The 15,677-nt window shown below is 36.1% G+C and overlaps 1 protein-coding gene across 1 annotated transcript in view; it reads left to right on the top strand.

The window, feature by feature from the left end:
• The window catches only part of NUDCD1 (NudC domain containing 1), a 62,428-nt gene extending 51,046 nt beyond the window's left edge, over positions 1-11,382 (top strand). Inside the window, exons 9-10 of the mRNA XM_010955835.3 lie at positions 6,784-6,943; positions 8,998-11,382. Coding sequence (XP_010954137.1) covers positions 6,784-6,943; positions 8,998-9,290 — 453 coding nt within the window. The 3' untranslated portion in view covers positions 9,291-11,382. The remainder of the gene's footprint in view (positions 1-6,783; positions 6,944-8,997) is intronic.
• Positions 11,383-15,677: the final 4,295 nt, after the last annotated feature.

Genomic DNA, 15,677 nt, shown 5'->3' with positions numbered 1-15,677 from the left:
TGAGCATGGTAGTATTATGAGAGTAAAGGAGAAACACAGGGAGTGTTTTTCCTTATACAGCAGTAGATACAGATCAGTTCACTGCTTCATGCATGGTAAGAACAGAGTAAATTTTAGTAATTTATTCTATGTACAGAATATTAATTTGGAGTTAAATTTTCATGTCATTAACTTTTCAATCTTGCCTCCCAACAAGTATTTATGAATGGATAAAACCTTTCTTAATACTATTCAATTTAATTTGGTAATAGCAGTGATTAAAGGTTGTTTAAATGTCTTCACTTTGACATTTAATCTTCAAAAGTCTTTCATTGCTAAGTATTCTACCAAGAAAAGAAAAAGACAAATCGACTACTTGAAATTCATGTTACAGATTTTTCTCTAGAGAATATTTTATTGTAATCTCCACTGGTGCTTTAAAGATAAATACAGCCTCTTCTATAGTGAACATTACTGTGGAAGAAATGTGGAGTTATATTTTATTGGTCAAAGGATTTATGGATTTAAGAGGGTTTTTTGAGGCAATAAGATTATTTGGCATTAACAAAGAATGAGTTTTCTAAATAAAGTAAATTGTCTATTATAAATTAATTCTTTTCATTTAATTGCTAAAACAGTATTTAGAGCTTTTTTTAATGGAATCATTAAAATTTATTATTTGCCCAACTTATGTAGAGCATTATGAAGAGAAAGTAACATTATCGATGGGTGAACGTGTTCAGTGTGAACATTACTTACTATGCCGTATAAATCTATAGTCATGCTTCTTTACTACCCTTAGAAGCATTTGAAGTAAGTTGGGTTCTTACGCCTACACTAAGTAGTCTCAGTCTGCTTCACTTTAAAAATTTCATTTCTGGCTGTGCATGATTTTTGTTCTTTCCACTGTTAATAAGCTGTTGAGTCCTTCCTATTCTTACCTTTGACACTGTCTGCCCAAAACAGTCATCCTTTTCCTTTTTTCTTATCTGCTGGCCCATTTAGCTCTTGGCTACCAAGTTGTGAACTAGTGGGATTTGTGGCATCTGTTCTTGTCTATTCAGGGACCCTCTGAACATCATGTTGTTGATTCTTACAGGTAACTGCCCTTGCCAGGCGGTGGATGTCTTATTTCCCTCTTTTGTATGCTTCAAATTAATGATGTCTTTGTTGTTCTTCTTCAAACATTTTTTCTTATATTGATTTTTTTGTTTCTAAAGGATCATACAAGAGTATGCTTAATTTTAATTGTACTTTCTAATTTGTGTACTTCATTCTTATTCATCTAATTCACTTAGCAAAACTAGTTTTGCTGAGTTTGTAATCTTAATTCTGTCTTTTGTCTGGACTTTAGAGGTTGCAGAGAATAGAAAAGACCTCTGGTTATCTCAAGACATAGCTATTTAGTGTGAACATACGTGGAGACTATAAGGAATAGTATAAACAATCTCTAGATCTCATAGAGGAATAGAAGGTCATTCTGTAAACAAATGCATTTGCAAGTTAGACCTAAAGGAGAAGTAGAATATTGTTTTGAGAACAGCACATAAGCAAATTACCTTGTCATCAGAACTGTCTCTCGAGAGTCTCCGGTAGTGCTGTGCTGTATGATCACACCAGCATCTGCTGCTGCTCATACCTCTGCCTGTTACTGACTTCCTGCCTCATATCATGAGTTCTGCTTACTGTAGGCTCCCTGGGGATGTCTTCTGCCTCTTTCTTATTTACTGTACTATGTGTTTATTGTTTATTTTTCCCATTTAAACTTCCAAAAGAAGAGGATTTACTGTTTGGGGCCGGCCACCATCCAGTATGGGAAGCACTTGTTCAAGAAAACACTTCAGTCTGACCATTTCATAGATCTGTGGATAAAAGACGTTTTTACCTTTACGTTAACTTCCCACCCTTGATTCTGTTAGTAGGAGCCAGGAGTGTGGGATCCTACAGGTTTGCCTGCTTGTGGATCCTCTTGTGGGATATTGGACTATCACCAGTCTGCTCATCATAAGTGGCTTGCTTTTTAGGCAAGTTTATAAATAGTGAGCAAGGGAATTCCAGGTCACTCTAGGGTGTAGAAAGCTGGAAGGAGTGTACACTACCAGTGTAACAAGAAAAGGCTGGATAATCTGTAGAATCAGAGAGCTGAGGTTACAGGGCAACCAACTTGAAATCCAAGGAAAAACAGTTGCCACCAAGGAGAGCCTGGATAGGAGAGCTGGTTCATCTGAACATGGGAAGAAGAGCTGCCATATAAGTGGGCAAGAAGAATTCCAAAACTGCTGAGGGTTTAGTAGGGGCTACCAACAAAATAGTGAACCCATGGCATTCACAAGTCCTCTTTATGGACCTTGCCCAGGGCCTGATGAGAAAGACTGGGAGCAGGAGATGAGAGAAAAGCCACCCTGGTGATGCAGGGGTGGAGGGAAGTATCTTCTGCTATGGAAAATGCATGAAGCCCTACCTGGATTATTTTCCTTAAGTAACAAAAGCCTTAAGCTGCTGAGGGAAGAGCATCAATCTTAGCATCTTAAGGAAGGGCTCAGAAGAAGACACAAAATTTTTCAACACTATCTGTGTCTCAGGGAGGGGCAAGAACTCAAGCATAGACTATTAGAATTCTCCCACCATTGGAGGTGAGGCAATGTCACTGAAAAAGCCCAAACCGTGAAACCCAAAGACACAAGGCCCAGCTGAGTGAACCAAGACAGTGGAGAACCCTCTGCCTCTATCCTCCCTAACCCCCACCATCAGGCTGGGAAGCACTGAGTAACAGGCAGTAATCTACCCCTAGGGGAGGATAAGAGCATACAGGCTCTGAAATGCAGATGCATAATGAAGGCCTAAGGTTAGGGGTGGAACAGTACAATTGAGGAGAATCCTCCAGGAATTCAATCCCCACCAGAGTGCAAAGTGACACTAGAGGAATTTGAAGTTGGTGATACACTGAAGGAAACCACAGCAACAAAACTCAAGCTCAGATACCTGCTTCTCAGCCTCCCTCTGCCATAACCACCACACTAATGGCCTAGCAGAAGTGTGTCCATTCCCAGGCATGAATGCTGCTTACCTCAAGTCCGTTTTATATATCCAGTATTCAATCAAGAATTACGAGACACACAAAAAGAAGAAAAGAACATCCTGCTTATCAAGAAACAGCAGAAAATGTAGCTAGACTCAGCGATGAACCCCTATTTTGTAACTACTAGACAAGGAATTTAAATTAACTGTGGTTCATATGTTAAAGGCTTTAGTAGAAAAGATGAATAAATACAGAATTTTAGCAGAGAGAGACTGTAAAGGAGTTGATTGAAAATGCTAGGAATTAAAAAAAACAACAAACCCACAGCAACACAAGAATGCCTTCAGCAGACTTATCCGTTTACTCAGCACGTCTGAAGAAAAAAATCAGTAACCTCGAAGATGGGTTAGTAAAAATTAGAAGATCTGAAACCAAAAGGGGGTTCAGGGCGGGGCAGGATTAGAAATAAAAACATCAACAAAAACAAAACTTCCAAGAGCTGTGGGCAGTATCAGATGGTCTAACATACATCTAGTTGGAATCGCAGAAAGGGACATGGAACATTTACCAAAATAGACCATATTGTGGGCCGTGAAATAAACCTCAATAAATTTAAAAAATAAGAATCATGAGCAGTATTAACCTGTGAGGCATAGTAGAACTCACAAAGGAAGTTAGGAAATACTGTGAATTGAATGAAAATGAAACACAGCACATGTGGGATGCAGCTAAAGCAATGCTTGGAAATTTATGGCATTACCTATTATGTCAGAAAAGAAAGAAGGTCTTAATTTTATAGTTTAAGCTTCCACGTTGAACTAGGAAAAAGCAGCAAACTAAATCTAAAGCAAGTAGGAGGAAGGAAACAAAGAGCAGAAATCAGTGACATTGAAAACCAAAGATAAAGAAAATCAATAAAACCATATGCTGATCCTTTAAAAAGATCAAAATCGATGTCTCTGTCCAGAATAACCAGGAAAAAGACAAATTACCAACATCAGGAATAAAAATGGACATGTCAGTACAAGTCCAAAAGACACTAAGCATAAAATGAAATGTTAGTGAACATCCTGTTTTCATATATTTGACAATTTAAGTGAAGCAGGTTCCTTGAACAACAAGCATTATCACAGTTCACTCAAGAAGAAATAGATAACGTTAGTAGTTCTGTATCTGCTAAAGAGATTGAATTTATTGTTAGAAACCTTCTGACAAATCTTCAGACCTAGGTTGCTTCACTGGTGTGTTCTACCAAATGAAGAAATAATACCAATTCTATACCAACTTCCAGAAAATAAAAGAGGAACACCTCCCAACTTACTATTTTATGAGGTCAGCATCACCCTGATAGCAAAGACACGACAACTAAAGAAAACAGGCGGTGGGCGGGGGAACCCATCGATGTCTCTTATGAATACAGGCACAAAAATCCTCAGTAAAATATTAGTAAATAAAATCCAGCAATAAGTAAAAAGGATCATAAATACACCATGATCAGGTAGAGTTTACCCAGGGAATTCAAGGCTGATTCAACATTCAGATATCAGTCAGTGTAATTCAGCATATCAGCAGACTTAAAGTCAGGAATATTTGACTATTCTAGTAGATGCAGAAGCAGAATTGACAAAACAACATCCATTTACTATAAAAATGCTTAGCAAACTGGGAGTTTAAACTACCTGCCTCCTCGAAAAACCTAGAGTTAACATGTGGTAAAAAACCAGAATGCTTCCCGCTAAGGTTAGTAACAGGTGAGGGTGTTTGCCCTCGTTACTCCTAGGCAGCCTCGTGCTTGGAACTCCTAGCTAGTGCAGTGAGGCAAGAAAAGGTAGTAAAAGGTATAAAGACTTAAAAGTGGTTTTATTTTTCTCATGGAACCTCTTGATAAGATGTTATCTTAAAAGCAGTGTTTATATGCAGTTCTTTTATCCACTCTTAGCTTGCAACTTTTGAATGGAATTATAAGCTTGTTTTCTTAATGTGGCTGCTGAGCAACCTAATAAGTATCCTACATCTTGAGTGGCATATCTTTTTATTTAGCTGTATGGAATACTTGATTTTAAAATGAGAATAGGAAGGCTAGAATTTATTAAGTAAGGGGCATATTACAAATTCTTTTACTACATAAAGGGAAAAAGTCTAAATTCTCTCATTTAATAGGAGTGGTTTACAGAAACAGACTCACAGACATAGAAAACAAACTTACAGGGTCCGGGGAAGGGAACGGGAAGGGGTAAATTGGGGGTTTGAGATTTGCAGATACTGCTATATATAAAATAGATAAACAACAGATTTCTATTGTATAGCACAAGGAACTATATTCAATATCTTGTAGTAACCTATAATGAAAAGGAATATATGTATGTACATGTATGACTGAAACATTATGCTGTACCCCAGAAATTGACACAGCATTGTAAACTGACTATACTTCAGTTAAAAAAATTTTAAAAATAAGTAAATGAAAGGAGTGTTTTATCTCATAGTAAATTATGATTTGCAGTTAGTTACATCAGACTAGTAAATTATAGTTTGTTTTTAACTTCCAGAAACTTGGTTTTGAGTATATAAAAGACCAGTTAGTTGGCAATGATTTTTGAAAATAAACCTCACTTAGTAATAATCAGGAGCAAAGGGAGAAGAGAAATCATCTGTCAACACTGTTCCAGCCTGTTCCCTTCTGTAGGAACGAGCACTGGCCCCACCCAGGAGCCCTGTCCCTAGGCGTTGTTGGGTCAACACAAATTGGGTGGCTGCTCTGTCTCCAGTTCCTCCTATGACCAGCAGCCTGTGCTGGAAAGTCACTTCACAGCTTTTCCTATTGAGTATGGAGCAGGTCTCCACCTTTAATTGTAACCCAACATTTTATACTCCAGTCTGCTCTAAAACCCGTGGAAGCAGTTCAGTGTTTATCAAGTACTATGCATATTTTATGTTTTCTACACTTGTTGTAATTTTTGTTGGTATTTAGGCATTTTTAACTTTGATAAACAGCATTTCAAATAAAGAATATCACTTCAACCTCTTTCCATTAAAAGAAGTATTCTTATAAGTGGAATCCAATTATAAGTCTTAACTTTTGATGCGTTTGTATTAAAATGAATTTCTTTATCCATCATTATTGCAATAAAATTATTAACATATTGTTGACATTTTACTGTAAATAGTGTACCAAAGTAAATAATTTGTAAACGGATTTGAGTTTGAATCCCAGCATTGTGGTTTTTCCTTTGTAGTCTAGAACAGGTTACTCAAGCTCTCAAGTATGATCTTTCATCTGTGAAAATAACAGCCTTGTGGGTTGTTGAGATTAATATTTGCCACATGCCTGGCATATAGAAGGCACTGATAAATCCTATAGCTGCCATTGTTCTTGGTAATTATTACAAGTTAGCATTTGTAAACTTCCTGTTTGTGTTCTGTGATTTAAAAAATATTCTGCTTGTAAAATTGTTGCTTTATATCATGTTTTAAACAAGTTACTAACAGTTGAGAAGTAGTTTAGTGTCGTGGTTAAGAACATAGACTTTGGATTCAGATCTCAGCTCCACGACTCATTACCAGGTGGGTCCTGGGCAAGTTACTTGCAGGCCCTGTGCATCACTCAGCTCTAAGAGACCTAACAGTAGCACATTCCTCCCAGGGGCATTACAAAGCGTTCATCAGATTAGGTGAAGAGTTTAGACAGTTGCTGTCATATTGTTCTGTGTATCAGTTGTCATCATTCTTATTAATAATAATTTGTTGTTGAGTAAATTGTTGGGTTTTGTCACTTTTAATTTTAGGTGAATCTTGGAAGCAACCAGTACCTTTTCTCTGTCATAGTGGATCCTAAAGAAATGCCCTGCTTCTGTCTGCGCCACGATGTCGACGCCCTACTCTGGCAGCCACGCTCCGGCAGACAAGATGATATGTGGGAGCATATCGCGACTTTCAATGCTTTAGGTATCAGCAAGCTCTTTGACAGCCTTTTCCATTATATGAAAAATTACAGTCATCTTAAGTGTTGTTTTTTTTTTTTTTTTTTTTTTTTTTTGGTTTGTTTAAATTTGAGCTGCCCTAATTACATTTGGATTGATTTGTGCTATAATTTCATTCCTTATGCGTAGTTGATGAACGTTAGTACTTCTGGAACAGTAGGACTACCCTGTTTTTATGCTTGTGTAGAAGATCAACACAGAGTAGAAATCTAAGTGGTTGTCTAACCACTTGAATCACTCTAATCCGTTACTCACTTATTCCAACTGAGCCGTACAGTATTAGAAGATGAACAAGGGGTTTGACAGTACCCTGCATGGAACTTGAATTCAGGTTTCTTCAGAGTAAGTTCAGTCATTATAGAATTACTCTGAGTAAGGTAAAGCCCATCAGGAGACATCTTTCACGGAACTTACGTGTGAAACAGAGCCATTATAATGAAAACACTTATGAAAAAAGAAGCAGAAATGAAGTTTATTCTGTAGGATAAAAAATAAAATACTGGTTTTAAAACTAGGGCTTAAAACATTTTGAATTACATAATTGTAGACTTATGCAATAATTAACTTTATGTCAAAATATGTTAGTATTGTGTGGGAGAAATTTTTTTATATGAATTAACCACAGCTATTGCTTTACTGAAAGGTTATTTTAAGCCGGTAGCAGGAAGTAAAGTTATACATTTTGATTGCTGTATATGCACAGCCCTAATCATAGAGATGTTTTTGATTATCCCTTATAGTTAATAATATAAGCCACTAAACTGGTTAATTCAGACTCCAAATAGATGTTTATGACCTGAAATAAAGTTTGATTAACTGATTTATCCACAGTTTCTAGCCTCTCTACTAAAATCCCTGGTTTTTCGTTCTCTATCCTCTTTTTAGTAAGAGTAAAGCTTTATCATAGCTTTCATGTGCTCAGAGCCTCCATTTATATCCCCCAGTTCCACAGTATAGAAGAATTCTATTATGCTTGAGTTTAAGTTAAATCAACATTACATTAGATATGTAGCCTCGAGATGTTACATACATCATTTTGTCAGTTAGCCTGGAGAGCTAATTCTAGGCCACTAAGGGACATTTCTAACATCCTCTTTACTTTTTCCTCCTCAAACACTGCTTAATATTAAAAAACCAGCATGGATCTGCCTGTGCTCATTCATTATTTGATGAGGTTGATTTACATTCCTGTTAAGTTTCCTCTCTCACAAGCTATAACATTCAGTAATCATGTCCCAATCTGAAAATTCTAATTTCAGTACATAAATGCCCTTTTAAAATGTAAAAATGATTATTTTTAAAAATATAAAATTAAGATTTTTTTTCAAAGGTTAATTAGTTTTCAAGGGCTATCTTAATGAAGGTTTTAAATTGGATGCTTGAATTTTCGTTTGAGCTTGTAATGGTCTCACGGTTCTACTCCTGGGAGGTGAAGTACAGCAAACCCTGTTACAGGGTTGGTGCTGGTGTATAAAGGTACCACTGACACTGCGGAAGTAATGAGAGTGCACCATGTGCGTTAGCATCTTGGGGGGTGGGGTCTGCATTTTGCACACACTCCTGAAATAACTATAATAGTATCCTATGAACGTTTTCTCATTTACTTGATAAGAAAGAAGATGCTGTAATGCCACATCTGTGATTGATGAACCCAGTTCTTAAATTGGCATTTAAAGAGATTTTGGCCTGCTTTTAGTATGTTAGATGTTTAGTGTTTTAATTATTCATGGAAATTACATGGGAACTATGTTGTGCTTTTCCTGAAGAGATGAAACCCTATTTTGTTCCTTAGGCATTAATGCTTTATATTTTGTACCACTTGGTGCAAAATTTGGGAGCGATTGATTGTGGCTAATCCAGTAATGGTTCAGAATTTAACCATTGTTGAGTATCTGTTGGCATATATTTTTAGTCATTTCAATTTGTAATAAAAAATATGAAATATTAAATGTTTAGTCACAATTTTCCCCCTTCTGTGTAACATATAGTTTTTCTTTTTTTTTGTCTATTTCTTGGCAGGCTACGTCCAAGCATCAAAGAGAGACAAAAAATTTTTTGCCTGTGCTCCAAATTACTCTTATGCAGCCCTTTGTGAGTGCCTTCGACGAGTTTTCATCTATCGTCAGCCCACTCCCATGTCCACTGTACTTTACAATAGGAAGGAAGGCAGGCAAGTAGGGCAGGTTGCTAAGCAGCAAGTAGCAAGCCTGGAAACCAATGATCCTATTTTAGGCTTTCAAGCAACAAATGAGAGATTATTTGTTCTCACTACCAAAAACCTCTTTTTAATAAAAGTAAATACAGAGAATTAATTACTCTGACATGTTGGCTTTTCTGTACTGAAAAATTATTCAGTGGTAGCTGGAAGGTGGGGCAGTTGTGCTGTGAACTGTTAAGTTTTACTGTGTTAAATAAAATTATCTCGTATGAATTTATTTTTTAAAGGCTATTGGAAATATATTCAAGAGATTATGACTCTATAAAAGCTATGGAATGAAGCTACAAATTTAGAGAAAATTAGCTTCTGTAAAAAATGTAAACATAGTGTTAGCAAGTATAATTATTTTTTAAAAGCAGGCTAGAATCTCGTCTTTTATATGAAAGATGTACAATTCATTATTTAAAAATAAAAGTATCATGTACACTTGTTAACTGATATAGTTTCTACTTCCATACCTATATAGGTATAGGATAATAGTTAAAATGTTGATTCTTGTGAATATTTTTTAAGTGGACTGAATAGCGGGAGTTGAGGGGGAAATACAGCAGGAGTACAGCAAGTCTAATATTGTTAAAGTGTGCTGAGAGACCGTAAGTGTTTTTCAGATTAAGTATAGGTTTAACTTTTATCAATTTGCTCTTCCACAGACATACATAGATGATAAGGTTCTACAAATACCGCTCTTATCCATTGGTATATAACAAACCACTCCAAAACTCAGTGGTTTAAAACAGGATGTTTTATAATTTTTCATAATTCAGTGACTTGACTGTCTCTATTCTACATGGCTTCTCCTCCTCCAGGAGGCTGGACTGTTTCTTTCCATGACAGAGAAAACATTCCAAAAGGGCAGGCTCTAATGTATGTTTAAGAGTCTATCAAGTCTGCACTTCCATTATATTTGCTCACCTTCCATTGGACAACGGAAGTCACATGGTCAAAGCAAATCTAGGGTCAGTATGAGAGGGAGTACACAGGGATATAGACAGCAGGTGGTGTGTGTGATTCGCTGGGAGCCATTAATGTAATAATTATAATTTGCCCTTGCAGTTCTCCTTAGATTTCTGCAGTTAAGAAAAGGTAACCCTGTTTATACATTAAATATATTTTGCCATGAATTTTAGTTTCTCATTATTTCCTTGGATTTATTTTGGTTTTCATTTACCTGGAAAATTATTAACTTTTATAGCATTTTTGTATGCTTCTTACATAAACTTCAAGTTAAATTTTGTATTCTAATAGAATTGAGACTTTAAGAGGCAGAAAATGAAGAAAAGAAATACAAGATAGGCAAGAGATTTAGGAATGATTGTTTCCTACCTTCTCAAGTGTTTGGCTGAATTAAATTTTCATGAAAGAGTAAGAAGTAAGTTTGAGAGACAAAAAAGGAGGAAAAGGATAGGGATTACATGCATGTTCTAAACACTGTCAGTATGCAGTTTCCTAGAGGAAATGCTAGAGGAGAAGTTAGGCAAGTCCTGAGAACTAGCAGTGACAGTGGAGCCCTACTAGTACTCTGTTAGCGGTGTGGTCTCTTTCCTAGTACTGTCAAGCATCATGAGATCATGAACATGGGAGGGAGGTGCAGTCGGGCTGAACCAAAAAAACCAAGCAGTGATATTTCCAGAACTTTTTACTGTCATTGTAAAATGTAATGAAACAAGACTATTTAGACAGTGAACTACTAAAAGCCTTTATTATGTGACAGTAGGCTTAAATTTTATTTAAAATTTACCTCAAAGATCATACATACCCTCTTAGGGTATATAAGAAAAATGCAGATTAATGTGGTGCTTAATTAACCATATGACAATGTATATATGCAAATATCCATGTAGTAATTTTCTTTCCTTTGTATATGTGACTTTTAACGTGATTAATGTTGAATTGAAACCTGTCAGGATAATTAGCCTTAAATATTGTTGCATATTGATCTGTGTTGAGAGTAAGAGGTCTAGAGCTGTGATTCCAAGCCATATTTTCTTAAAATATGTCAAGGATTCCACAAACATATAACTCAGCTTAATGTTCTAAACTTTTTAAAATAATAAACACATTTAAAGGAAGTATATACAGTAAGTGCTGTGAATGTACTACCTTGTGTTTTGTTGATTTTATCATAAACTGTAAATGGGAATTTATAAAATATTTATGATAGTAATGAAGTAGTACTTTATGTGTTCTTCATGTTGAGTCATTTAACAATATTCATTATATCTGCATGTTTAGTAAGCATCAGCTATGTAACCATAACATGGTATTTTCAGTGCTAAGGATAATTCAACATTAAGTTAGAAACAAAAACTCTACATTCCAGTGTTTTCCAGGTGAAATTTCTCTTTGATTAAAAAAAAAAGTGGGTGAAGGTAGGTGGAGTTGTTCTGTTAGAAAGATGTTTAACCAAAGATGGAACCCACACAAGAACAGGCAGAAGAGTTGCCAGAGGGAAGGGTCAGATGTTAGAGTTTAAGAAGTTAACCAAAGAAATACAAAGGATCATAAGAGATTACTCTGAACAATTATACACCAACAACTTTGTAACATTGAAAATGGATAAACTCCTAGAAACACACAACCTATCAAGACTGAATCATGAAGGAATAGACAGTCTAAACAGACTGATTACTAAGGAGTAATCAAAAATCTAACAAACAAAAGACTTGGACTAGATGGCTCCACTGGTGAATCCTACCAAACATCTAAAGAATTAATGCCAGTTCTTCCCAAACTTCCAAAAAGTGGAAGAGGAGGGAACACATCCAAACTTATTTGAGGAGGCCAACATTACCCTGATACCAAAACTGTACTAGGATACCGGAAGTAAAGAAACCTATAGGCCAGTATCCCTGATGAACATAGATGAAAAATCCTCAACAAAATGTTAGCGAAACAAATTCAGCAATACATGAAAAGGACAACACACCATGATCAAGTGAGATTTATTCCAGGGATGTGAGGATGGGTCAGCATCTATGAATCAGTCAGTGTGGTGCACCACATTAATTTAACAAAGGATAAAAGTCATGTGATTATCTCAGTAGATGCAGAAAAAGCATTTGGCAAATTTCAACATCCATTTATGATAAAAATTCACAACAAAGTGCATAGAGGGAACATACTTCAACATAATAAAAGGCCATCCATATACGACAGACCTTCAGCTTACTCAGTGGTAAGAAGCTTTTCCTTTAAGGTCAGGAACATGGTGAGGATGCCCACTCTTGCCACTTCTATTACATAATATTGGAAGTCCTAGCCACAGATACTGGGCGAGAAAGGAAAAGAGAGGGGAGGGAAGAGGAGGGAAAGGGCATCGAAGCTGGAAAGGGAGAAGTAAAACTGTCGCTATTTGCATATGACCAGATGTTATACATAGGAAACACTAATGACTCCACCAAAAACATTAGATCCAGTGATAAAGTTGCAGGATACAAAAATCAATATACAAAATCTCTTGGGTTTCTATACACTAACAAACAGAGATAAAACAATTCTATTTACAACTGCATAAAAATGAGTAAAATACAAAAAATCTATTTAGACAAGCAGGGGAAAAGCCCTGTACACTGAAAACTGTAAGACATTAATGAAACTGAAGACACAAATAGGTATTCTGTGCTCAAGGCTTGGAAGCAGTTGCTACACAAAGCAATCTACAGACTTAATGCAATCCCTATTAATATTTCAATGGGATTTTTCACAGAAATAAACAAACCTAAAATGTATATGAAGCACAAAAAGCCAAAGCAATCTTAAGAAGAGTTGAGGCATCGTGCTCTCCAATTTCAAACTATGTTACAAATCTATAATAATCAAAACAATATGGTATTGCATAAGAACACACATAGATCAATGAAACGGAACAGAGAGCCCAGAAATAAATCCACCCATATGTAGTCAATTAATTAATGACAAAGGCGCCAAGAGCATACAGAGGAAAGAGTCTTCAACAAATGGTGTTGGCAAAACTGGAAAGCCACATGCAAAAGAATGAAATGGGACCACTGTCTTACACTACACACAGTAACTCAAAATAGATTAAAGACTTGAATGTGAGACCTGAAACCATAAAACTAGAAGAAAACACAGGCAGTAAGCACCTTGACATCGGTCTTGGCAATGATTTTTCTGGATCTGACACCAAAAGTAAAGGCAACAAAAGCAAAAATAAGTGGGACTGCATAAAACTAAAAAGCTTTTTGCACAGCAAAAGGAATCACAGGGAAAAGACAACCTACTGAATGGGAGAAAATATTTGCAAATCATATATCTAATATGGGGTTAATATCCAAAATAACTTAAACTAGTTAAAAAAACAAACCCAATTTAAAAACGAGCAGACGTTCTGAATATTTTTCCAAAGAAGACATAGATGGCTAACAGATACATGACAAGGAGCTCAACGTCACTAATCATCAGGAAAATGCAAATCAAGACCACAATGAGACATAACCTCACACTTGTCAGAGTGGCTATTACAAAAAAGACAGGAAATAAGTGTTGGCAAGGAGGCGGGGAAAAGGGAACCTGTGCACTGTTGGTGGGAATGTAAATTGGTGCGTCCACTATGGAAAACAGTAGGAAAACTTCCTCAAGTCGAACTGCCTCAGTCTTCAAAAGTAGAACTGCCATATGATCCAGCAGTTCCACTTGTGGATATTTATCTGAAGGAAATGAAAAACACTAACTCGAAAAGATCTATGTGCCCCCGTGTTTACTGCATTATTTACAATAGCCAAGATATTAAAAACAACCTAAGTAATGGTGAATGGATTTTAAAAAATGGGATAGATATATAATTATATATAAATACATATAATTATATATTTAATGTATATATTATATTTATATAATTTATAATTATATAATTCAACAATTAAAAAAGGAAATCTTGCCATTTGTGAAAATATGCATGATTTCGAGGGCATTATGCTAAAGCGAAATAAGTCAGATGGAGAAAGACAAATGACGTGACTTCTATGTGGAATCTTAAACACACACACACAAACCAAAACCAGACTCAGAATGGTGGTTGCCAGAGGCAGAGGCGGGGAATGGGTGAAGGGGGTCAAAAAGGACAAACTTCCATTTATAAAATACATGTCATGGGGATGTAATGTTTAGCATGGTGATATAGTTAATACCTTATTGCTTATTTCAAACTTGCTAAGAGTAGATCTAAGAAGTTCTCATTAGAAGAAAAAAAACACTATGTATAATAACAGATGTTAACTAGCCTTGCTATGGTGATCATATTGCAATGTATACAGATACCGAGTCATGTTGTACACTTGAAACTAATATATGTCATTTATTAAAAAGAGGGTGAGAAAATATGAAAACAGTCTGCATGATATTTGACTGAGCCACAGTTCAGCTGCCATATTTAAAAAACAAAGAAAAGAAGATGGGACCTGAGGGTTGACCCTGGGGCAGGGCCCTCCAAGGGTCCCTTCCACATGGAATCCACAGAGACCCCATCCTTTCCCAGCCCCAGCCCACCAGGAAGACACAGGTCAGCGGTGTGCTGTAGCAGAAGTAAGGACTGTGCTGGGGACTGTGCTGGGGTCCTTGGGATGTGAAGTAAAGGAAGTTGAAGGGCTTAGGGAGCTACCTGTTGGCTGGCACCTTTTGGATCTAGTACCTGCCTGCCCACCTCCTCATGGTCCTGGTTCCTCCTCCTACACTCACTCTGAGTCTCTGCCTCTTCTTCAGGACTGCTCTCTAGCTCTGCCTTGTTCTTCCTGATCACCACTACAAGTTTCAAGTGATAACTGAGGGAGCTTTCACCATTTTATATCCAGGGCCTGATACAGGTCTTCATGTGTAATAAGCCTTTAATGGTTGTGTTAAGTAACTGATTTTAAAAAAAGAAAATAAGAATGGTTAACAATGTTAAATAATGCTTTGAAATAATTACCACATTTCTACATAGAATGGAAACTATACAGGTTAAATCATTGCACAGGTATTTCTAACATTTTATTTGTGATTATCATAGAGATAAGAACAAATGGTAAGTTTATGTGTGGCAAACAATAAATAAAACTAGTAATTGACTAGTCATTGCTGATAACTGGAAGAATATTTTAATTTCTTAGTACTAAATGTGTCTTACTAAGCAAGTAATGGTAGTTGAGCTAGTAAAACTTAGGCCTAATCATGGGATGTTGGAGTAGTAATAGACGAGTGAGAAGTAAGCCCTTCTAAAATCAGTATGAAAGAAAAATAAGCAAAAACAGCAAAGCCAACTAGATTTCAAGATATATTATGAAGCAGTAATTAATTAAATGAGGCAACATCCATGCATCAGTAAATAAGCACACATTTAATTTTTATGTACTTATTAGAAGGAAATGTTTATAATCTCAAGGTTGAGAAGGCTTAAAACACAGAAAGTGAAAAAAAATTAGGGAAAAGATTAATGGATTTGATCATTACAAAATGTAAAATCTCTTTATGACTTGTTCTGTTAAGA

This window comes from Camelus bactrianus, chromosome 25, assembly GCF_048773025.1.
Source record: "Camelus bactrianus isolate YW-2024 breed Bactrian camel chromosome 25, ASM4877302v1, whole genome shotgun sequence".
Lineage (NCBI taxonomy): Eukaryota > Metazoa > Chordata > Mammalia > Artiodactyla > Camelidae > Camelus > Camelus bactrianus.
The sequence above is the reverse complement of the archived record's forward strand: the minus strand, read 5'-3'. Positions and strand labels throughout refer to the sequence as shown.